Here is a 25,527-nt window from a genome sequence, read left to right as displayed (position 1 = left end):
AAACCTATGATTTATTCAAATTGTAATGATGCTTTGTGATTTGGAAATCAAAATTATTATCTCGTTGGTGCTGGAAATTGAAAATTGGTGATAGTATAAAATTAAGTTTAATTCGTAATTTATATTTAATTTTCATACAGAGATTATGGAACGATTTTTTCAACAAAAATGAAAGTCCCAACCTAGTTCTTCCAGTGGGGCATCTAATATTGCCACTACTTCTAGTCGAGCACGGAAGTTGTTAGGTATTACAGTCGTTGATGGTCGATAGTTAACGATCAACGGCCACCTTAGCTCACCAACATTCTTAGATCCGCAACTAACTTCATGAAGATAACGTGTTATCATATGTTATTTTTTATTGAAAGCTTGTGCTTTATATAGGTAACATGTTATGTTATACAATAAAATATTTTGCATTAAACTAAAAAAATTCTTTCTTTTTTACCAAACATTTTCGAAAAATTTACCATTCAAACCATTATTTTTACACAATAATTGGCATCAGCCCTTGTTTGATGGGGTTTTTTTTTTTCACAAATCTTTTTCTACACAATCATTTTCAACCACAAATTAACGAGTTGAGATTTGCTGTTCAATTTTTACTATCCATTTTGTTGTCCATCCAATAAATTATTGAAACCTCATGTTAAATTAACATTTCCAACTTTTCTCTAACTACTCCTTACACTTAAATATATGTGACATTTTAATGTAAAATGAGGTGCCAATATTTAATTAGTTGACAGCAAATTAGACGATAAAAATTGGACGACGGATCTTATCTCACATTGACGCAATAAAATACTATTCACATAAATTAAAAACTTTCCCTTACTTTTAATTAAACATTTTTCCAAAATTTACCATTCAAAAGATTATCTTTTGCAAAAAATGACCATAAGATGGGGGTTAAGTTGGGTCAAACATGCTAATGGTACGGTGCAGTTCAGGTTAGAAAAAGTCTTACACACAATTCTACTAATGTTATGTGTATAGAAAATTATCCTTTATTTGTCGACCATTCTACCATATTATTTTTTTCTAAAGTACTCATTTTCAAATACACATTCTTCATTAAAATAATATTCCACATAAATAAATAAATAATTCTTTCTTTTTTAACAACACATTTCAACATCAATCACTATTCCATAATATTCTTTTTAAAATTAAAGAGGCACAAACAGACCCTTAGTCTAACTCGTAATATTCTCATGACAGTAAAATCTATATCATGTAATGTAATTTCACATGAAATTTAGCTCTTGTTTGGGTTCCATTAATTTGATAATACATTTTTTCCTCTATTCTTTTTAATCATACATTTTCCAATAAAATAATATTACACATAAATTCAAAATTTTTCATTCTTTTATAATCACTCATTTTTAAAAAACCACTCTTACAAAATACATTTTCCAAAAAATCTAATTATAATGGAGCTCAAATTGGGGGCTTAGTGTAAACATATTATACAGTCTCATTCATTTTTTATGAAATTTTCTCTAGCTTGGAAAATGGACAAAATACGAACTTGCCTCAAAAAGTTGCTAGGGGCTACATATACGTGATAAATTTTAGTTTATGTTTGTGCCTCATTATTTAAAACTCATTAAAAAAAAAGGGAAAAAAAACTCATATTCAATCATATATTTTACAAATAAAAAAATAATTTTGCACTTAAATTTAAATTTTTTATACTTTTTAATCATATATTCTCCTAGAAGTCCATTCTCGAAATATGATGCTTAAACAAGGCTTAATGTTGGGGCCATAAAAATTCTATGTGGGAAAATGAGATAAACAAGTTGTGTTACTTTTTATATTTCCATGTCAAAACAAATAAATATTTAATAAAGGTATCAAAAAAATATTTAATTAAGATTCGAAAGTAAAGTAAGCACAATTTGTGCTTATTGATACTGTTGACCTCGAAAAATGTATCTCCATCATGGTCAATGGATCTCAAGACCTTTCACGTCCACGCGAGTAGGGTTCCTGCATGCTTAGACAAATCGTTAGTCACACGTGGCCTTCTCCAATGGAGTAAAGTTGGCCGTACGCACTCCAATGGTCAAGTCAGTTGAAGATAGTTATATAAGCGTGGGAGGGCTGTGGGCATAAGCCTCCAATATAAAAGAGGGTCAATTTTGGGAGTAACGAATAGTAATATAGCAAAGTTTGAAACAAGCCATCAGCTCAAAATTTATTCTTCGATCTTTGTGATGCCTTACCATATGGGACTGCGGTAGAGAACTCATAGTGCCTCTGTATTAGCTATAACCCGTTGTATTTATTTTCAGAAAGCTCATCGTACCTCTACATCGACTACATTACAGTTGCTTATTTTTCAAAAAAGTTTTGCTTCTGCTTCAACTATATCCATTTACTTATCTTCAAAGACTTTAAATTATACCCTAATGCATGGATGAATTATCCACCATGCAAGAAGTCCTTGACATAGATGAACATCCACCGTGAAAGGATGTCATTTACCGTTTCATAAGGAGAGGAGTAAGTCCACCTTAATATCTACGAAGACAAAAGCCTTTCATGACTAGATCAAACACTATGGAAAATGTCCTTGCACTGAAGAGCCATCCCCTTGCAAGTAAAACAGCCTTGACAAGGATAAGTGTGATGCCTCCCACAAGAAGCCACGCCTTGCTACCTTAGAAGTTAATTCCTTCCATTGCTGGACTAAACATCATGGAGGAAGCCCTTGACATGGATGCGCGCATCCCTATATAAGGATGTTAGCTTATCGCAGCAATTGATGTCCAGAGCATTGCCTTAATTGCTTATATCTAGAATCTCATCTTTGCATTAGCTTCATCATCTATTTATCCTCGAAGCATCGTCCTCATTCAAAAGTCCACACATTATATGAATATCCATACATAGATTTGGGGTACAATTGTTATATCCATAAATTACATGGCATGCACGTGACATCGACTATTTATTTGGATTGGGCCTATTAAATCAAGAAACATTGTCTTGGGTTTGGAACTCAACCCATTAGCAACCTTACATTTTCCTATATATATGTGAGTTTCATTTATATTTTCTAACAATAACCGAACCCCCTCTCCCGTCTTTTGCACTCTTTTCTCTCGTCCAGCTGTTAACTTAACCATCAGAGAGCAAACGATCACCAAACATTATTCTTGATCGACAGTCTTTGTCTCTTAATGAGGTGTTCAATATGCATGTGATGTCTAGGTAGAGGGGACGAGGTCAAAATTCTATTGGCACATTTTTTGAGGTAAATAGAAGCCATTAAGTCGAGTTAAAAATACACGTTTTCAAGTGGCGGGATTTGATATTTATAAGGTTAAATCGATAATTTGACATATGAAAGAAGGTTTTAAGAAAGGTAATTATATTTACTCCACAATTTTTATTTTTTACATCACATTTTAATTATAGTCAAGGTTCTTAATTTTTTCATATTATAATATTTATGTTCCTAATGATTTTTTATGTTGTTATTATTCTCACACTTTCCATTAATTTACACATTTTATTTAATACTAGTTTTATGTCCAAATATCAGTTGAAATGGAGTAAAATATTTTTCTTCCTTAATTCAAATTATGAAAACAAAAAAATTTAATATAAATTATCATTAAAGACAAGACGTACCAATTAATGGAATGTTTAAGATAAGAATTCGACGGAAAAAAATTAAGAAAATAATTGTTACAATGAGTAAAGATTGAATAATTTAACTGCAATTAAAATGTAATGTATCGAATCAAAATTGTTGAAGCAATATAACCACTCTCAAAGGAACTCATAATTATTTTACATTTAGTGAGTTGCAAAAATACTTATTATTAAAAAATATATAAAAAAAATTATTTTCGTTTTTGTCAAAAGATGCATAGAAATTTGTTGATAAATAACCTGCCAATATCATGAGATTTTGATAGTAGTATTCTCGAACTGATCAAGAAATTGATGATATCAACACTTTAGTTTTAATCCCTGGTGTATTGCAGCAACTAAGACACTGAACAGAGGTATTTCCGAGTTCATTGTCATGGCTGCCGACACTGAGCCTCTTGAAATCCTTCTTCACCTTCCACTTCTCGCTGAGGATAAGGTAATTCTTTACTTGTAAATGTTGGTTCTGATAGTATGTGCTCCACGGGATTGTTGAAAATTAATGTGTTCTGTTATCAGATAAAAGCTTGATGGAATTGCTTGGAACTAGCGTATGATACATTTTAAGGAAGAAAGTTTCTTTCTATGTAATAATATATGCATTAGAATGTAGTATCAAGGTGGAGTAAGAATTGTTATGAACTTCTACTTAAGAATAAGGCTTGATGAAATTGATAAGATATATGCTGTACAGCAGTGTGTGTTATGTTATTAGAATATTATGAGTTTGGGATGTTAGATTTGCTAAAACGTGGAACTGCCAATTGATTAATGAGAAAGAACAGAATTATTGACAGTAGTTAGGGATTGCATTAGTTTGATTCATGGGGGGAAAAAAGTAGACTGCTTTCAGTTAAGGTATAATGCAGTATCTTGAAGGTATTTGAATGATTTAAATCTAAGTATGAGAGGCCATTGTAGGTTATTGTCTTTGCTCATTTCAATATTACGAAAGCAACTATAGTTAGCCTCATTTTGATATCTACTTGCCACAGTTATAGTTTTTGTAAAGGTTCCCATATTCTTTTAGAAGCAATATATTTTATTTTTTCATTTTTCATTTATTTATTTATTTATTTTTTTGTGAATTGGAAATGCATGTGTTTAATATTTGTTACAGCTGATGTTTCAGACTGCTTGATGATTTCATGCACTATTTATTTATAATTCTGATGCTCCAAATTTATTGTGCTTTCATCTTTGTTATGAATGTATCGAAGTGATAATGTTCCACTGGCTCTCTTTCTGTTTTGTTTTTATTTTGCTAGGTCTTGTAATTTCTTTTCAGTTGTCGTATTCTTATTGATGGGCAAAAGCCTTTTTGAAATTACATAAGATGCTTGCATATGGTCATGCTCACAATTTCTGTTTTCCATTTTACCCTAAATGGTAAATAGTAGATTTGTATATTAATTTGAAGCTTTTCATCCTTTTTTTTGGTAGTGAGGCCCATCGCAAAATTCTATCAATGAATGTATACTGCTTTCTGTAGTGAGTCTAGTGACGGATGCTTGAGTCATACATGCTATGGAAACAGCAATCTTGAGAAACTTTCTCCTTTCCAATTTCACCTCATCATGTTTCACTTGTTATTCTCATGTAGTAAAACTTGGGGTATTCCCAGTTTTAGTATGTGGGGAAGTATAAATGGCTATCACCTACTTTTTGTCATGCCTCTTCATTTTCTGTGCATCTACTTCATGCTCTATATTGTATATTATTTAATGGTCTATAACTTTTAATCTAACATTGCATGTGGCAGATGTACTGGAATTCAGCAAAATTGTTGCCTTCTGTTTCTATTGCTTGAAGTATCAGGCTGACATTATACTAAAACCGGAAGCACCATTATGATTTTACCCTTTCTTTAAATTTGTGAGACTGTACTGGGTGTATGTGGATTAAGTGGTGTTATTGAACTTCTTAATTTGCCTATTCCATCGTCTTGTACTTCTCCGACTTCTAAACACATAATTGATTATTGCTTCTGAAGTATTACTCACTTATTACTCTGTTGGTCAAATTGGGAAAATTTGAAAGTCATTTTTCAATGTCTCAAAACAGCTAAGCTTTTGGGTGTAAATTGCAGAATGTGCCTTATGTTTTTATCCCATCCAAGCAAGCTCTTGGTCGTGCATGCGGAGTTACGAGACCTGTAATTGCTTGTTCTGTGACAAGCAATGAGGGAAGCCAGTTGAAATCTCAAATTCAACTGTTGAAGGTAATTTGTGAATGGTTTTACAGTTCTTACAAGTTCACCAATTTCCACAAATTACTAACAATTTTATTAAAATTTTATCTTGTGAAATGCAGGATGCCATCGAGAAGCTTTTGATCTAAATATGAGAAGCCTTTTCCAGTGTGATGGGCCTCTGGATGAACATTGAGGCTTTGACTGAGCTTGAGTTCCAAATCAGGGGATAATTTCTCTGTTTGGTTGGGTTTTTTCACTTACTTATGTCGTGTTCCATGTATACTTACTACGGCACTTAAAAATGAGAGAACTTATTTTGCGAGTTGTAATGCTATTTACCGAGTGAACTTTATGATACTACAAGATTAGCTGTTCAATTTAACTTAGCCTCTGTTTGGCTTAGATTTTGATCTGAGTCAAAGTTAAACAATCAATATTAATCATATTTTCCATAGATTTAACAACTTTTTAATTATACATTTCAAAAATTTCTATCAAAATTTACTAGAAATATAATTTTAATCCAAACCAAACACCCTTTAACATAGGCCTCTTATATGAGCTCTGAGCTCTGTTAATTTACAATAATTTGTCGATTAATAAGAATTTCCAAATAATGAATTTTATATTTATACATTATTATTATTATTATTACTATTTTTAAATCTTTAAGGAGCATAAACTTTTAAACAATTTTCCATTCTTGACGGGTGCTTGGCAGTACACTAGAATTTCTGTCAAATATTGTGATAATAAAAAGAATATTTGTCTAAAACCCTTTTTAATATAACATTTTAAGAAAATGCATAGTAATTTATTGGTAAACATAGCAGATATCGTGTTCCCTTAAATTGAAAGTCCAGTTCTCTTTTCCTTGGAGAACTTCTCCCGTTTTGTAGATAAAACCCGAAAGGAATGCTGGCAAAATTGTTCACATTTTGTAAAATCCAACTAAAGGAACTTTCCACTTATTGTTTCTAGGGCGAAGTTGGTGCCATTTCAAAGGAAAAAATTCGAATCCAAATTAGTTCGTAGTTTAAGAAGGAAGTTCGCTCTTTCCCTATCTATTGATCATGCTACCTCGCGAATCAAGGATTTACTTCTAACGTTATCTGACCATATGGATCGAATTTTATTTTTTTCTTGGAAGAAAGATTGACTTCAGAATAACTTGGTGAGGCTTTTCGTTTTACTATATCTTGTGCATCCCTATAGGTTGATGAGACCTTCGATGATCAATTAAGTTATTTTCTTTCATCGAAAACATATCGTAACAATTTTATTAAATATCTGGAGTCTACATGTGAAATTACTTTCTTGGAAATAGTCCATATCCGCTTTCAATTAGATCACGTGGGGATCGATTTTGGCAAGAACTTTCCGATCCACACCAGAGAACTCGTCTCTCAAGCTAGGCTCGGATGGTGGATCACCTTTATTATAGTTAAAAGATATCACTAAACTCTGTATTTTTGGAAAAATTTTCTTGGTGCTATAGCTTCTCCTTTTCTCCTCTATTTATTCACAGAATTGTAATACATACATTTTACATACACACAGAATATTTCAGATTTTCCTATCAGCTGATAACACGTGTCTAACGACCTATATACACATCCCTTGAATTGGGGAAATATACTGCAATATGCTGTTGAGCTATTAATAGCTTTAACAGCTTACAAAGTGGAAATATTCAAGCTTTTTGATCAATCCTTACATCCCCTCTCAAGATGGAGTGTGTCTTAACCACTCCAAGTTTGTCCCTAAAGAATATGAACCTTGAATGAGAAAGAGGTTTTGTTAAAATAACTACAGTTTGATATGAGGATGGGACAAACTGCACTTCCAGCTCCTTCTTGAAAACTTTGTCTCTCACAAAGTGGACATCCAATTCTATGTGTTTGGTACGGGCATGATATACTGGATTTGATGCTAGTGCACTTGCACCCAAGTTGTCACACCAAATTTTAGGGATTGCGTTGTGTGGTATATTTAGCTCTTTCATTAGGGACTGAATCCAAGCTATTTCTGATGCACTGTGAGCCAACGCTCTATACTCTGCCTCTGTGCTAGACCTTGCAATAACATGCTGTTTCTTAGAGCACCAATAAACCAAACTATCTCCAAGATACACACAATAGCCAGTTGTAGACCTTCTATCATCAGGACATGATGCCCAATCTGAATCTGCAAATGCTGTGATGTCGAAACTGTCATTTTTCTGGATAACTAAACCATGTGTTAGTGTAACCTTTAAGTATCTAAAAATTCTCTTGAGGGCCTTCCAATGAGCATCTGTGGGGGCTTGAAGAAATTGACTCATTTTGTTTACAGAATAGGCAATGTCAGGTCTTGTGTGTGCAAGATATTGAAGACCACCAACTGCACTCCTGTAGAGAGTAGGATCACTCATGGCTTGTCATTCATCCTTAGATATCAGTTTACCTACTGCCATAGGAGTTGGGACTGGTTTCAAGTTTTCATAGTCAAATTTCTTCAGTAAGTCAACCATATATTTTGTCTGAGTTAGGTAAAGTCCTGTGACATCTCTGTAGACTTCAATACCCAAGAATTGATTGAGATTACCCATGTCTTTAAGAGCAAAACAAGCATCTAGTTTATCAATAAACTTTTGCAATTGTTGACCATTGTTTCCTGTTATCACTATATCATCTACATAAACCAATGCAAAGATGATAATGCCTTCATTCATTGAGAAAAACAATGAATTATTTGCCTTGGATTGTCTGAAGTTCTACTCAAACAAAGTCTCCTTCAACTTATCATGCCAAGCTCTCGGTGCTTGTCGAAGCCCATAAAGAGCCTTTTTCAATTTGCATACAAAATCAGGATTTTTCTGATCCTCAAAACCTTGTGGTTGCTTCATGTACACAGTTTCTTCTAACTTACCATTTAGAAAGGCATCATTTACATCAACTTGCCTGATTTGCCAGTCTCTCGACACAGCAAGAGTTAATATAATTTTCAGTGTTGATGCCTTGATAATTGGACTAAAGGTTTCACTAAAGTCCACTCCAGGTGTTTGTAGGAAGCCTTTTGCAACTAGCCTTGCTTTATACCTTTTTACCTTGCCTTCTGAGTCATATTTCAGTTTATAAACCCATTTGTTTCCAATTATTTTCATTTCTGATTTTGGTGGCACCAATTTCCATGTGCTATTCTTCATCAAGGCATCATACTCTTCTTGCATAGCTCTTCTCCATTTATTACTTAATAGAACTTCATCAGTATTCTGTGGCTCAACTTCAACCATCTTGTCCTGAATTTGATTTATATACACCTTTGGTTTGTAGATTCCAGCCTTACTCCTTGTGATCATATAATGCCCAGCAGTTTACATTACATTCTGATCATCACCATTAGCACCCTCTTGCTGATCAACGACCTAATCAAGCTCTATAGAAGTCACTTGGTTCATATCAGTACCGCTTTCATTTTCATTTATCACAGTCCGAGTTTCATGTTCCACACTTCTGTTGGAGTCTTCAACAAGTGTTACATTAGGATGGATTGTGTCAACTGCATTTTGAGAGGTTATTTGCTGGCTTGACTCGATATCATAGGGAAGAGGGCTGACAACAATTTCTGAGCATTTTTCCTGAGTATGGGTGTTTAGGAATCTAGTCTTGAAGGGAAATTCTTTTTCATTAAACACCACATTTCTTGAGACATACATTCTACCAGTCGAGCTTAGGCACTTATATCCTTTATGTGAATCACTATAGCCAAGGAATATACACTTTTGAGAATGAAAATTGAATTTGTGGTTTTGGTACGGTCTTAGACATGGATAAGAAGCACAACCAAAGATTTTTAGTTTATTATGATCCAAGTTTCTTCCATATAGGATTTGAAAAGGGGATTTATTTTGAAGTATAGGAGCAGGTAGTCTATTTATTAAGTAGGTTGCTGTTTTAAAGGATTCCCACCAATAATGTAATGGCATTTGTGCTTGGGCTAATAGTGTCAAACCGGTTTCGGTGATATGTCTATGCTTCCTTTCTGCTCTACCGTTTTGTGCAGAGGTGTAAGGGCAGGAATATCTAAGTTCAATGCCTGATTCTGAAGCAATCTTGTCAAAGGTTCTAAATTCACCTCCCCAATCTGATTGTAATATTTTAATCTTTCTTTCAAGAGTGTTTTCTACTAGTTTCTTGAATTGAGTGAAGATATTTAAGGCTTCAGATTTGTATTTCATTGGATAGATCCATGTAAACCTGCTATGGTCATCAACAAATAGGATATAGTACCTAAACCCCGAGGTAGAAATCTTTGGTGCTGGTCCCCAGACATTGGTATGTATGAGATCTAATGGTTTTGATGCATGTGTTGAAGACTTGGTAAAAGGCAAAGCATGAGATTTACCAAATTAACAAGCTTCACAGAAATCTAGGCTTTCATTAACTTTGACTATTTTATTACAAGACTTAAGGACTTGACTCAATACAGGACTTGAGGGATAACCTAGCCTTCTATGCCAGGTATCTAACTCGGACTTGACACTTTTGTTTGACTCTTCACCCCTTGAGTTTACTGAAAAGACTGCAAGGTTAGGATTATTTTGATAGCTTGACTTTGTGATGGTGACTCTAGGCGTGGAGTTTGGTAGTTTCAGCTGATACAATCCATCTTTAAGCATCCCTTGCAACAAGACCTCCTTCGTTTGCAAATCCTTAACAACACAATAATTAGGATAAAATTCCATAAGCACATTGTTGTCATTTGTCAATTGAGAAACACTTATCAAATTCTTCTTAATTGCAAGCACATGAAGTAATTTATTCAATGTAAGGGTCTTATCACTCAATGTAAGAAAATTCTTTCTGCCAACATTAGCAATATGCAAAGAATTCCCATTACCAACAAGCAATTTTTCCTTACCTCCATGTTTTCTTATAGTATCCAAATTACCTTTGTCATCAGTGACATGGTTGCTTACTCCAGAGTCTGCAAACCATGTTGGGTCCTCCACGGTGCTTGGTGTAGCCACATACGCAGAAGGTGAGTTGTTCTGTGCCTTCTGGTTACCTAGTTTGCTGCCCATATACCTATCATCATATCTGTTGAAACACCATCTAGCTGAATGATTATTCATCCCACAGATTTGACAGGGTCCTCGATTTTCATTCATTCTTCTTGCTCTACCTCTGCCTCTTGTTCTTCCCTTGAAATTAGAAAACCTTCCATTACTGTCTGGTCTAAAGTTTCTACCACCACTAGATCCTGTCCTTTGCACTCCTGACTGATAAATGCTCATTGTCCCAAAACTATTCTTAATATGATTGAGGTATTCAAGCCTGCTTTCAAAGGTTAAAAGAACATAAGAGAGTTCATGCCATGATATATCTTCCCTGCTATTTAGTTGCACCACATTAGGTGTGTATTCTTCATCCAATCCGGATAGAACTTGTGTTATCAGATCACCTGAGTCTATGGTTTTTCCAGCAATATGTAAGTTATCTGCCAGTTGTTTGATTATTGTAAGGTACTGATCCATGGACATGGATCTTTTTCTTGTTCTTTGCAACTCTCCAGTGAGAAAAATGATTCTAGATCTATTCATTATCCCATAACTTTCCTTGATTGCACTCCATAATTTACTAGAGCTGGTGCACCCCTTCACTCTCATTGCAATTTCAGGGGTCATGGATGAATACAACCATCCCATTAATAGTTGATCAGTTGAAACCCATTTGCTGTACTCAGGATTTGGAACCATCTCTGTAGCTTCTCCTTTTTCAGTAACAATCTGAGTTTCTAAAAGCTGTGGTTGACATGGTTTCGTACCCAGCAGGTATCCTTCAAGATCATGTCCTCTAATTATGGGCATAACCATGTTTTGCCATAACAAATAATTTTCTCTGTCCAGCTTCACCGTCGGAGTCTGGATGATGTTCATCCCAAAAGGTGAAGTGTGGTTTATAGGAGACTGAACAACTGCTGTAGTGCTCGACTCGCTTGGAGGAGACTGTTTACCTGAATCGGTGGTAGCCATAAGAATCTCTGATACCAAGTTAAAAGATATCACTAAACTCTGTATTTTTGGAAAATTTTTCTCGGTACTATAGCTCCTCCTTTTCTCCTCTATTTATTCACAGAATTGTAATACATACATTTTACATACACACAGAATATCCTAGATTTTCCTATCAGCTGATAACACGTGTCTAACTACCTATATACACATCCCTTGAGTTGGGGAAATATACTGCAATATGCTTTTAGAGCTATTTACAGCTTACACAGTGGAAAAATTGTGAGTTTTGTATTTAGAAATGAGGTAAAAAATTAGGACTAATCAACAGTTGAGTCTTCCACAAGTCTTCTTTTTCTCGTATTATCTCTCAAGAAATGCAACTGACATAGATCTTCAGTTCACAACTCGATTACCATACTCTACCCTGTCCACCCCCCTCCTCTCCCACCAAAGCACCACATATGGCGACGGAGCAGTCCGTTATGGCGGTGATTAGGGCGGCGCGACCGACTTTCCGGAATCGCCACGATAAAGTGGCGTTTGCCGTCCATTCTTGTTTCCTCTCAGCCGGATACATCCTTCACTCAGCCGGTCCCACGGCCTTTGAAAACGACGTCCTCTCCTCCGCCTCAACCGGTAAGCAATATGAAAAATAAAAATAACACCTTTTAGTTATTTTGCTATTTTCTCTACATATTTTTCTCCTTACACTTTGGACTGTTTGCTTTTGCACATGTGAATTTGGTTAACTCTTCATCTTTTTGATGGGTAGATGAGGTGGGACTTGAGAATTGGAACGAAGATGAAGATAATTATGCATTTGTATATTCTAATCCCGACAAGGGTTCACAGAAAGTTCTGGTGAAGTGTTTAGTAATGAATGATAAATTACTTGTTGATGCTTTGAAAGCAGGCGATTCTGAGCCTCTCCATCTTGAAATCAAGTAAGTTCAGAGTTCTCTCTTAGAAGGGAAAAATGTTTTGTTTTGTTTTGTTTTATTGAATTTACTTTGTTTGAGTAATGGGAATCTTGTTTTTGGTTATTTTTAGTGTTAGTGACTATGCCGAAGAGAATGCTACCGCAAATTACAGTTCGCAGTTCAAGAATTTGAGGAAGCTGGTAGCAGATGTTAATAAAGAAATATTGGCTAAACTAGATGGCTCGGCTGCAAGTTCATCTGCTCAACCATCAAGGTGTTTTATTTGTATTATTGTAACTGATTGCTCTAAATTGATTCTAATGAATTCATTTTGTGACTACCGTGGATGTGCTTACTAAAATTTTGTTTTTTTGGCTCACATAAATGGAAGTGCTAAAGTATATCAAGTCAATAGCACATTTCCAGATGGTTTTAGTGAATGGATTCAATATTCCAACTTTACTTGTTTATATTGATTTGTGGAGTTCTGTTTGCAGTTCTGATGATGGGTTGAGAGACGATAGAGACCAATCTAGCATGGGAGTTACTGACCCCAGCAATCCTTATGTTTTTCCTCATCCTTCAGGGTATTTTTTAATTGCATAATGATGATGAATTTTGTTTGATTCATAAGCCACGTGTGTATAAATTTGTGTCCTTTCATTTTTCTTTTTGTATGGTGAGATTTAGAGAAGCATGTAGTGCTGTATAATTAAAGCTTGGTCTTTTTCATAAATATCTGCTGTTGCCTGAAGCTATATAACATTAGTTTGACTAGAATAAACTATTTTTTATAGTAGTTAATCAAATTCATATTCAATTGTTTATTTTATTTTATTTTATTTTATTTTTTTAAAGATGATGTACGAAGCAGTCTATGTGATATACGTTGTAAATATTTATTTTCTATTTTGTTTTTGCATCCTGGATCCGCCTCTGCAATTTATTGACTTCTCAAGAGAAGAATGGGAAAGTAGATGGCATATCATTTCTAGGTATCTAAAGGTGTCAAAAGTCAGGATACTGCAGAGCATGATAAGGGTCGGGATGTGTTGCTAGGATTTTATGCTTTTGGTCTGTAACTTGGTAGATTTTAACTATTGTCTAGTCATTTGTTGGGACGCATCGTCAAAATAGAATGTTTTGCTGCCAAGACATATATATAACTCTACTGTGCAAGAAATGTATCCTGAGTTTTAATTAGTTTTGGCTGCACTTTTTTGATGCTTTTGGAATAACTTTCACACTGATCCATAACCTTTTTGAAGAAAATCATTGTTAACATCTCGTTGTTCATATATTTAATGGTTATGCTCATCTATCTCGAGGTTAATCTTCCTCTCTTTTCTCTCTCTGCATATATAGAGTGATTGTTCCTCCGCTTCCTGGTTCTGGCAGCAGTGATCTCTTTCCTGGGCCTGGTGCTGGAATGTATCCAACAAGGTTTCATAGCTTTCATATATTGTGATTCATAAATATGATTGTTTTTAATTTATGTCATTGTATTTGTTGTTGATTGTTATATTTCATTTTTAACTTTTGGTAGGGGTGATTTTGATGGTGGAAGCATGCTCGTAGGTTCGTAAGTTGCCTTGTTTCATACATGATTAACAATTACAACAGCAACACTTCATTAGGTTTGTAATTTCTTAGGTTTGTAATTTCTTATGGTTGCATGCAGGGCCACATGATCCCAGGTTTTTTGGAGGAAATAGAGATGGTGTGCCTGGTTTGCCTGGAGTTCAACCGTGAGCTCTCTCTCTCTCTCTCTCTGTAGTATTTATGTATGTGTAGTATTTATGTATATATGTGCTTGCTTGCATTCTCGTGTGTGTTCAGTATTTTCTAAAATTTGTTGTGTTGCCGGATGTCAATTAATCTACTGATGCAGGGGTGTTCCACCTGGTGCCCGTTTTGATCCTTTTGGTCCCCCAGATGTTCCAGGTTTTGAGCCCGGTCGTTTTGTTAGGTATGCTGTCACATATTCGATTTCTTCATAAATTTGTATTGTCAGTCAAGAGTATAATACAATTTTATTGGTTCAATGAGTTCTAGGCAGGCACTGTATGAATTCAGGAGGTTTCTGTTACGTACTGTTAGTGTCTTTCCAGTTTCCCCCTTGTCTTTCAGGGCAATTATCACATCTTGATTGTGTTGCATGCTTCCAAATGCTCTTTTTGATCTTTTCTCAATTTCACTAATTCAAATTGATGTGTGTAGTAGATATCATATGATGTGGACGTGCTCAGCATCCAATACTTCCACTTAATAGACATGTCGGCCACAAAGTGCTATATGAACTTTTAGAATAATGTTATCTAACACCAGTGGTGTTGAAGTGTCAGCATATCATAATTTCTTGTATTTAATTAAACTTGTAATTTAATGCCCACTTAGATAGGTGTTAGCATTACTCTAACTTTTAGCTTGGTGCGAATTCTATAAGCTCTGTGAGAACCTGTTTTTACTGGATTATCCGTTACTGTGATTATGTACAATTGTTGTTGGTAAGGACCGCTTCTTCATCATTCAGTATTGTCAATGTTACTTCGTACAAATTGGTGACTTTTGCTGCTGAACTTGTTTTGTAATCTTAATTCCATCCTTGAAGCTTCTTTAATCATTCAATAAGAATCAATTTCTTTACAGGATTCTTGAAATCTAGTATTCTTGTTCATAATAATATCTGATCGAACAAGACAGTTATACTAGATAAAGGTCTTCGGTGCCTTTATCTAGAACATTGGCCAGCCCTGAAACATGAGGTTCTTATAATGCCCCCAAAAGAGAGCACTAAATTATTGTTCTTTAAGATGGCATTCAAGACGGGGGTAGACTTCACTGACCTCTAAGCAACTGACTGAGTTACGGGAATTATTATTCTCAAAATTACTCTCATCTGGTTGGTGATAAATTCGGTTGGGTAGTATGAACTTTTTTTCCTCGTCTATGTTGGGCCGCGCTTTGAGAGTTGCTTTATTGCATTGTTTTCTATTCTTTTAATTTGTTTTTAATGATAAATTCTTTGCAGAAACCCAAGGAGGCCTGGTTCTGGGACACATCCAGATCTGGAGCATTTTGGCAGCGGCTCAGATTTTATTTAGAATTGTTCTGAGGAAGATACGTCATTTACCTCTAATTTTCCTTGGTGGTTGAATAGATTTTTGGATTATGAATTTCTGAACTATGTATAATGGCTGAATTCTTGCATATAAATTGGGTTTTCTCTTTAATAAATGCAAGTTTGTGTTTCCCTGGCAGGCCAAAATCGCTTTCCAAATTTAACTTTTGTACTTGAGAAGTTGGGTTAAAACAAATAAAGCTGTTTGTACAGATAAATTGTGCAGGACAATTTAAAGGTGTTGAGATGACAACACTTGATTGATTGATTTAACTTTGATTTTTTCAAAACCCTAATGAAATATTTCTACATGGCATAACTAAAAAAAAAAAAAAAAGGTTGAACCTTGATCTTGAGGACTTTTACCGTCCCGTCCCGCCTCTCCCCTAGAGTTTTGTGAGGGAGGTAAATCTCGGGATGTGCCCTAATAGGTCAAGGAACAAGAGCTGCCTGTACACTGCGCCTATAAGGAGTCCAATCCCATGTCTTAGGAATCGAACCCCCACACTGTAGTTGCCATCAAGGCGTGAGATAACTCACTCATGTCCTTTGCACCACTGGACTATGCCCCGGGGGCTTCTACATGGTATAACTATTCGTATGTATAGCATTGTTGGGTTTGAAAGATGGAAAAATCTAGAAGAGTATACGGACATCCAACATCTGTACATAGAAGGTGGTTCCCACAAAAAAACATTATTTTACTATAATTTTACAAGTATAAGCTGCCAATATAAAGGAATAGTCGACGTCCGTATTCATTTCTAGAAGGCCAAATTTGTGAGCTTCAATTCAAATGGAACATTCCATTAAGTATATGTTAAACAAAGACCAAATCTTACACTATAATATAAAAACACAAGAAACTGCCAACCATCCCACCACATTGATCATTACAAATTTCATTAAACTTTCGAATTGGAGCCCGACAGACATGGGTTTATTAAAGCCTTGTCTATATTTTGGGATGATTTTTGTTATATTAAGTTTTGCATCTCGAGAAACTACAAGAGCAGAAGCTAGGCCACTTCCCTTGCCACCTCAACAAAGTAAAAATTCACACTCTTTTGCTTGTTTTTGTTTTCTGTAATATTTTAAATTCCTTTTCTACTTTAATACTGTTTAGCATCATCTAATTCATGATTTTACGGGTTCATTTAGAGTACTCGAAGATTTTTGCAACTCTTGGAGTGGTTTGTCAGTGCTGTGATGGAGCTGTTGGTGGTTCTTCTGGTGGAGGAGAATGTAAAGATACTTGGGTTGGATCTTGCTCCAAGCTCCGCTGTCTTCCATGGAAATTGCAATAGCCTGTGTACATGTATTATAGATAGACATCTTTCCATTCATTTAACACAGATATATATACAGGAATGTGTAGGATCTTTCTTTACCTTTTTTTTTCTCTTTGTTAATTTTTCAATCGAGAAATCCATGAGTCAGGATTGTGTTATACTGCTGAAAGGACCGATAGAAAAAGAAATCCGACTCCATGTCTTGACCATGTATGAAACAAAAGTGAATTCGATAATCAACATGAAATTTTGCTAAGAGATTGGTGACAACAACTGGCCTGATTGTTGAGTTTTTGATACCCAATTATTCCGGACGATGATATTAAACTGACATTGGATAAATTAATTATCGACACTCAAGATTGAGGATCCGACCCTAAAATTATTTGAATCATTGGAAGCAACCTAATTAATTAGTGTTGCTCATGACCCGACTTTCACACTCATTGGACGGCTTATTTTGTTAGCCCACTTACTGGTATTCGTATTGCACTTGGCCCACACAACTTTGACCTAACCTAAACTATATAAACTAGCCCCTTAATCTTCTATCTCTCACGTGTGTTTCTTGGCTTCGGAAGAAAACTCTCAGCCTCTTTTGCTTTGTGCTCTCTCTCAGCTATTTTTCTTCTTGCTTCTTCATAGCCTTTGTGGCCGAAAAAACACCGACTCTATTGTGTCATTAGTGGGTACAAGGTAAAGCAACTGGAGTGTGAAAGAAGGATTGGAAGTTGATTATTCAACACTGATGAACAGAAGGGAGGTTAGTTAGGTTGAGAATATGGGTGGGAAATCCCAATGGGGATATAACAATTAGTCAACAAAAATGGGCTTTTGTCTAGCTGTCTTGGTCTCTCCAATTAAGTAAAGTATATCTTAATTCAAGCTTCTAGAGGGCCTGTCCATAGTCAATGATCGATTGAACATAAATGCATTACCGACATTCAATTTTATAAAATTATAAAGAAAAAAATAAAATGAAATGAAAACCAGGCAATTACTGAACAGTGACAAATTTTTTTTCCCTCCTATCTGATAAATTATTAAGAAGATACAGAATTACAGCTGCTTTTATTATGTGCTGAAATCACTACTAAAAACAACAATTATTGGATTATTACCTAACTTCTGACCACTCCAACGTTTCTTGATCCGTTCAATGTTACAAGCTGCAAAGAAAATAATTAAGATTCAGAATTCGAATATTTAGACGACACTGAGCGTAAAAAAGAAGTTAAAATATTGTTTATGGTAGCTAGCTTACATCCACATTCGTAGCCAACGGGGAGATTGGCGAAGTTGCAACGCTTGGGAATGGACAAGGCAATTTCTGGCTTAGCATCATAACTCTTAGCAATATCAGACAGCAGAACAGCGCGGAGGCAACTGGGATTCTGCCCAATTCTCATCACCTGTGAACAGCAACTGCACAAGGTGCCAAGCTCATGGCCTCTTCATCTGGACTGGATTTGAGCCAGCCACCCCATTAGTGTAAACATTGTAAAACTTTAACCACTTGGACAAAAGTTTACTCTTCAGAAAATCTTATTCGATTTACAATAAAAAAAAAAAAAAAAATTTCTATAGTACAAAAGATACGAGATGTGTTCTCAAAAGAATCAAAGTTTAATTGAAATAAGACTTTATGTAGTAGATCTCTATTAATTGTACAAAGATATAATAAGAGTTTTTTTAAGTACATCAAAATTACGTTATTCGTTACAAATTACACTAATAAAAGCATAACTTTGAAAAATAAACGAAGTGTTAAAACTATAACCATATGATTTGTTGCACATTGCCATCGCTTGACTGATTGTACCCTAACATAGCATGATTGCAAAGGCATCAAGCCCTCATTTTTAGCGAAAATGTGGTTTGAAATAATAATTTTTTGGAGATTGTGTTGTTATAAAATAGGAAAAAGTTTTGGGTTTACGTGTAAAAATATTATATGGGAAAAATACGATTGAAAATGAGTTTTCAAAAAATAGGGCTCAAACTAAAGTCATTTTTTATTGTGATATTGGCCCCTCGAAACCTAAACGGTCAATGTTTTGGCCCACGAACTTAATTTTGTTGACTTTAATGCATTAAAATTTTAGGTCTCGATCTCACCAAGTTTGTTGATTTTTATTCATCAAAATTTCACGTGTTTCGCACATGATGATGTATGTTCGGGCAAATATAATTTTTAGATGCAATTTCTTATTTGTTAAACAAATTATTTACTATTTCGAAGCACTGAATATATTATTGATAAATTAGTACTTTTCTTGTTTTTTTAATTCCTTTTGTATTCTGAAATCATTTTAAAAAAAAATTCAGTCTAGCCAAACAACGAAAGTTTCTTAAATGGCAACAAAGTAAAAAAAAAAAAAAATAAAGTCAAAAAAAAAAAAAAAATTTTTTAAAAGGGAAAAAAAAAAAAAAAAAAAAAAAAGAAACGCTGTGGAATCGAACCCGGTCACAGCATGAACACCGGGTTGACCCGTTCGTAATCCATTTGTTAATTATATTATTCTATATTAAAATAATAATATGAGAAACTTTCTAAAAACTGCAATAAGAGGGACAAAGTAACGCCGTTGCCGGGGATCGAACCCGGGTCACCCGCGTGACAGGCGGGACTACTCACCACTATACTACAACGACTTTGCTGGGACAGCTACGCTATGTTAGTATAAAATAGATAATTATATAGCTTATGAAACTGCCAGAGTAAACGAAAAACTTTGGAGGCTCCTCATCCTTTTCATTTCTGATTACATCATTTTGATGAAAATCATTGGAATCTCTTTCCTCGATATTGTTGGTTGTTTTCAACTTGTACCGTTTGCATATCATTTGTCGAGGCAAGGATCTAAGACTAATGCCATTTTTTCTCAAGATTGAGTCAGTTGAATAGCTGCAATATACCATTTTTTCTGAAGATGAAATCAGTTGAATAGCTGCAATCTCAAAAAGGAGATTGTATATTGGGAATACATTGCACTCAGCTGATGATAATATTGATACATGAATTAAATATGTAGCCTTGGAAATCTAAAAAAGAAAACAAGAAGAAGAAGATAAATGAAGGAATGAAGAAGGACCAATTTGTTCATTCTTCCCCAACTGAATGGTGTATCTGTGAACTACCAGCCTCTTTTGAAAACCTGCAAGATTCAACTGAAGGAGATGTCGACGTTTCCCGAGTTGTACTCGAAAAGGAATCTGATCTTCCAAGGTTGCTAAATTCCTTCCCTTTTGAATTAAAGCTCAGATAATCTGTCAAAACCTTTTTCACACCAAACCCGCGAAAGGAAAGCTTGTTGCTTTCAATATATGGAGACCTATCTCCATTTGCAGGACTTATGTGCTCTGCAGGTGAGAAGCTCGGCGTTGCAAAAGCTGTTTTGTACGGCGTGCTGGACAGGACTGGTAGTCGAATGCCAACACTCTTATGAGCCATCATCCCAACGTTGGAGACTGGCAAGAGCTTATCTGAATGTTTAGCCAAGTCATCCACGAAGACTAGGTGATCGATACGTGCCACAATATTGAATGCTAGGCTCTCCAGAACTCTTGAGTAGCTCTCTAAAATGGATTTGCCGACATCCTAAGGGATGACATGCATTAATAATGGTAGATGGCTTAACTTAAAATAAGAGGCCTTTAAAGAAAGAAATCCACCAAATAATGAGACGAGGCGTTGAGTTTTAAGTAAAACCTTATTATATTGGATTTTGCTCATATCCAGAGAGGTCTGAGGGAGACCAGGAAACCGTTGCTTCAAGCATAGAAGCAGGCTTTCAGCTCTGCCTGCAAGCAATTCTCTCTTATCTGCATCAATCACAAAATCTTTGACCATTCCCCACGATGACTTTGAATTGGATCGTTGTGCCATTTGTAATGGTTTTGAGTTTGATCTTCTGCGCCACACATGGATTGAAGCCTCAAACCTGTTTGCAATTTCTTGAGCATGATGCTCAGAAGACAAATCAAGACAGTCGAGCAAACATTCAGGTGAAAACTGATCTGAGTTAATGTAGCGATAAATAAGATCCCCCAAACTAGCTTTTCCATTCTGCAACCATAACCACGACCACAACAATGGAGATGAGTAAATAACCTGCTCTTTTGATCACATAACAGTAGACTTTCATGTTTCTGAGCATGATTGGCAGCGCTTAAAGCCAAGTCAATCTTGTTAAAAATTTATTTTGCCTAACATGATTTTCAAAGTTATGGTATTTTACTAATATAACTTTACTTTCTAACTCTTAGGTGTGCCAAACACGCTCTGAGTACCTCAATACCTTAGGAAGTGCTTCTAGATATGCATCGGGAATATCCATTTCAGCCAAAGCAGAAGTGTTGATGGCCAATGCAGCTTTAAGGATTTGGTTTGTGCAATCACGACTATGCTGTAACCTCTTTCTTGCTTCTTCACTGAGGCCCCCAGTTGGGACACGAGGAACAGGAAGCCACCATTTTTCCTCTTGATGGGGAAGTGGCATGCGGAAAGAGGAAGCTCCATTGGTTTCTGGCGCTGAAATACCATGATCAACATACCAGAACTCTGAATTTTCAAAGCTGTCTAATATTTCCTGTGAAAAAAGCCTGAAAATTAGAATAATTGTTCAATTGTACAGGCCGTCAATCAAGAAGAAAAAACAAGCATCTTACAAGTAGCATATTGTCTAATTTCCGTAAAGCTGGCAGGTTAATGTATAGATCTGACCGGGGTCGGGAAGTCATGATCTGAATCAAAGCGTAGACATAAACTTGTTACAAATTCCTAACACTATAAAAAACACAGCTATCTTTTCCATTAACCATATAAACCAAATGCATAATACTGATTTTTCTTAATCGAGTGTATACTTGCAAACCTCAAGCAATTGATGTGATAGACTATAAGGTTGCGAGATATTCAATTTAATTGTTCCAGGTTTAGTGAGATACCTCAAGCTTGCTTCCATCTGGAAATGTCTGCCAAGAAGGTATCAATTCAACAACATGATCACTAACACAAAGAAGCCACTCCATTTCCCTTCTCCACATCAGTTTCTTCTCAGTTGGTAAAGGTTCCAATCTCCATATTTGCCCAAAAAGTGTAGCTAATAAAACCAATAAAGCACGTGTTGCACACACTGATCATAATCAAATCCATTCCAATCTCAAATTAAGCAAACTTATCAACTAACTGATATTAATTTAGTATTTAAGTAACATACCACAAAGATTAGTAATAGCATTTGATGTAGCCAGAGCAGTACAAACCCCATTTCCACACCCAGACATATCTTCCCCAAGCAGCAATTTTGAAAATCTTTCTTTCATCATCTCAATTTCTACACAACACGAAAATCCTAGGAATTATATTAATCAATAGAAATATATGATCGTATAAAACATAAGCTAACACATTACTAATAGAAATAACAAAAAAAAGATATATGAATAATTAGTACCTGACAGAGATGACCCTTGCTTCTCTAATTTTCTGTTATCCAAATGGGGTTTCTCAACCTCTTTAGAAACATCAGATTTGACACGATGTGGCCTTTCATTATTCTGCATTAACCAACCCATTGAAGGTGGTGAAGAAGAATCCTCAGAACTGCTGTTCTCATCATTCCTAGTAATTTCAGAAGCCAGAAAATCAGAACTTGAACTACTCTCTCTAATCTCCTCTTCATTCAGATCCAAAAAGGCACCAGTTTTACTCCTATTCTCACTAAACCCAACATTTCCCTGTTCTACTATTTCACTATCCGTTACCAAACCTTCCATTGCAGCCTCAAGATAACTGGGAGAAGCACAATACACAGAGTTATTCACTACCATACCATCAAAATGGAACCTTTTACTGGAAAACCCATTAGCCACTTTGGCTCTGTTTTTCAAGATTCTAATAGATTTTGAAGCCCAAAACGACAATGTAGATATTGGGTCGGAATTTCTTGAACTAGTAGTCTGCTTCAGAAGTGAAAAAGACTTGAGCTTTGGCCGGTGCTGCATAGTGGCCTCTCTTTCTTCTTGGTTTGAAAGAGTTCTATCCATAAGGAATTACCTTCAATTTTTACCTCAACCATGTCCAGTGTTCTAAAAGTAAAAACAAAAGGCAAGAAATGTGGTTTGGATTTGTGGAAATGGCAATAATTATTCAAGACTAGTTGTTCAAGCACTGAAGAAAGATGAATGATGGGCATGTGATAAATGGAATAAAAAGGTTTTTTCTCACAATGATAGGTAGACAAATAAAGGGAATGAGGCTCCTTCCTGCTGGGCTTTGCTTAAACCTGGCGCTTTCACCATGTTTGGCTTTGCTTAAACAAGGGCTCTCACATAATCATTACATGCTAAAGGATGTAATTGCAAGAGCTTTATGATATGAGTTGTTTTCTTTTAGACTTTTAGTGTTGAGAGGACAGGTCAATAGCGTCTTCTAAGGGATGAATTTACTTGTATGATATATTTATTTTGATGATTGTTTTTAGTCTTATCTTGATAAAAAAGTCAGAAATGGATTTTAGCATAACCAAAAGTTATTTTGTGCAAAATTTATACGAGGACAATATTTTAAGAAGCAATTCCAGTAGTAAAAAGTTCATATAGTCAATCTTAATTTTACCAAAATGAAATCTTTGTCAAATGATTTGTCTTGTTGATAAGTGTAAACAGAAAATGTAATATGAGGCCAAAATATTGTGCATGGTATCTGTGCGAGACAATTTATGTCCACGAGCTCCTTAGCTGCCAATGCCATAGTTGAATGACAATGAGGTCAGACCAAGGGATGAGAATCCAATAACAGATAATAAAATAAGGTAGTCTCAACACAAAACAAAATAAGAGAGAGAGAGAGAGAGAGCCATAGTTGAATGACAATGAGGTCAGACCAAGGGATGATAATCCAATAACAGATAATAAAATAAGGTAGTCTCAACACAAAACAAAATGAGAGAGAGAGAGAGAGAACACTCTAAAAATACATTTATGAAAATTATTTTACACAAACGTCTAATGAATTTTTAGGTATAATTACAGTAGCGGTGCCTCACCTTTTCATTTTTTTACAGACTTTATCCTAACCTTCATTTTATACCAGCGAAGGTTTCTAACCTTTCATAAATATGCACCTAAGGTCCAGTTGGACGGAAACCGTCTATAACACCGTCAGTTGATTGAAAAAATTAAGGAATCAACATCCAATAAAACTGTCCAAAATGTCATGGTGGTGGATAGTTCAAGGAATTTTCCTGGTCAATTGGCGGTGTTTTGGACAGTTTCCGTCCAGGTGGATCTCGTGTGCATATTTATGAAAGGTTAGAGATTTTCACTGGCATAAAATGAAGATTAGAGTAAAATCTACAAAAAAAAAATGAAAAAGTTAGGGACCGCTACTACAATTTTTCCTAATTTTTATGACTTTTTAACCACTTCACGTTTTTAACCTTCTACTAGGAGAAGGAAGGACACAACTGATGATGCAGAAGCGGATGGTCATTTTTTTCTAAGAATAATGGCTTTAACCTGGAGAAGGTCTAGTGTGATTCCCTCGCTTGATTTAAGCCTTTATTTGGACTTCAGCTTTGTTTCAAACGTCAGTGTTTTAAAAGATATTTATGACTTATTCGAATATGTTCAATATGACTCTGATCAAGGCCGCGCTCTACCAATGCTGCGTTTGGGCGTAATCGCGGGCAAGGCATCTCAGCCTTAGTACGCGATTTATGCTCCTTGCGCGGAATGGAATGCCCAGACGAGACATTGACCAGGTTATCTAACATGGAGAAGCCTGCCCTTGAGGGGAATATGATAGCACAAATTCTTGCTTCTTATTTCTTGTCGAGTTGCGATGTTTCGATTTTGGACAAATTGTAGATCATAGTTTTTCTTGTTTGTGATTCTCAACGATCGAGCTGTTTTAATGAAATGTGTTTTGACTTTCAAAAGGTTGTCCAATGTTTATAGGAATTTCATTGGCCCTCTGGTGTTTTCTGGTTATTTGGCCAAAGCACGTTGCAAGTGGCTTGTGTTTACAAGGATTGGAAATTACTAAATTGCATTGGGCTAAAATCGCATCGTGTTACATTTTGTGTGCTTGAATTGAATGTATCAAAAGGTAGTGCTTGTTTTTATACATGCATTCGTCGCACTTCAATGTAGGGGTAAACAAACAATTGCAAAGTCGTGAAAACGAACAAAAATTGCAATTTTGATTCATTGGTTTGAGCCCACGTAGTTTAAGTTTGAATCATTTCGAAACTGAACCAAACCGTTTGGTAGGGTTCAGTTTAAATTTCATTAGTTTAAAAAACCACTTGAAACTAAAT

The 25,527-nt window shown here is 35.3% G+C and overlaps 4 protein-coding genes and 1 non-coding gene across 6 annotated transcripts; 3 read left to right on the top strand and 2 right to left on the bottom strand.

The window, feature by feature from the left end:
- Positions 1-1,961: 1,961 nt before the first annotated feature.
- LOC111368943 (NHP2-like protein 1 homolog) lies at positions 1,962-6,269 on the top strand. The gene is made up of 4 exons (XM_022990435.1): positions 1,962-2,020; positions 3,988-4,114; positions 5,765-5,896; positions 5,989-6,269. Exons 1-4 carry the CDS (start codon positions 1,962-1,964, stop codon positions 6,013-6,015), a joined length of 345 nt encoding a protein of 114 aa, XP_022846203.1. The 3' UTR covers positions 6,016-6,269.
- A 5,879-nt stretch (positions 6,270-12,148) lies between these two features.
- Positions 12,149-16,041, top strand: LOC111369369 (probable proteasome inhibitor). Its single transcript, XM_022990855.1, has 9 exons — positions 12,149-12,503; positions 12,640-12,811; positions 12,918-13,061; positions 13,285-13,374; positions 14,153-14,230; positions 14,334-14,365; positions 14,469-14,535; positions 14,679-14,756; positions 15,819-16,041. Exons 1-9 carry the CDS (start codon positions 12,329-12,331, stop codon positions 15,889-15,891), a joined length of 909 nt encoding a protein of 302 aa, XP_022846623.1. The 5' UTR covers positions 12,149-12,328; the 3' UTR covers positions 15,892-16,041.
- A 385-nt stretch (positions 16,042-16,426) lies between these two features.
- Positions 16,427-17,456, top strand: LOC111369370. Its single transcript, XM_022990856.1, has 2 exons — positions 16,427-16,957; positions 17,070-17,456. Exons 1-2 carry the CDS (start codon positions 16,705-16,707, stop codon positions 17,213-17,215), a joined length of 399 nt encoding a protein of 132 aa, XP_022846624.1. The 5' UTR covers positions 16,427-16,704; the 3' UTR covers positions 17,216-17,456.
- A 2,327-nt stretch (positions 17,457-19,783) lies between these two features.
- TRNAD-GUC lies at positions 19,784-19,855 on the bottom strand. The gene has a single exon. It is a non-coding gene; the product is annotated as a tRNA-Asp (tRNA).
- Positions 19,856-20,096: 241 nt separating this feature from the next.
- LOC111369368 (rop guanine nucleotide exchange factor 7-like) lies at positions 20,097-23,628 on the bottom strand. 2 transcript variants are annotated; one of them, XM_022990853.1, is made up of 7 exons: positions 22,660-23,628; positions 22,423-22,557; positions 22,151-22,305; positions 21,872-21,946; positions 21,502-21,792; positions 20,913-21,269; positions 20,097-20,801 (listed from the first exon to the last, which is right to left on the bottom strand). In XM_022990853.1, the coding sequence occupies exons 1-7, from the start codon at positions 23,249-23,251 to the stop codon at positions 20,304-20,306; spliced, it is 2,103 nt and encodes a 700-aa protein (XP_022846621.1). In that variant the 5' UTR covers positions 23,252-23,628; the 3' UTR covers positions 20,097-20,303. The 2 variants fall into 2 exon arrangements, with proteins under 2 accessions (XP_022846621.1, XP_022846622.1); XM_022990854.1 differs by having other exon boundaries at positions 22,423-22,539; positions 22,660-23,625.
- Between the last annotated feature and the right edge of the window lie 1,899 nt (positions 23,629-25,527).

The sequence above is a fragment of the Olea europaea genome, chromosome 20 (genome assembly GCF_002742605.1).
Source record: "Olea europaea var. sylvestris chromosome 20, O_europaea_v1, whole genome shotgun sequence".
NCBI classification, from domain to species: Eukaryota; Viridiplantae; Streptophyta; class Magnoliopsida; order Lamiales; family Oleaceae; genus Olea; species Olea europaea.
Note: the sequence above shows the minus strand (reverse complement) of the source record. Positions and strands in the feature narration are given on the sequence as shown.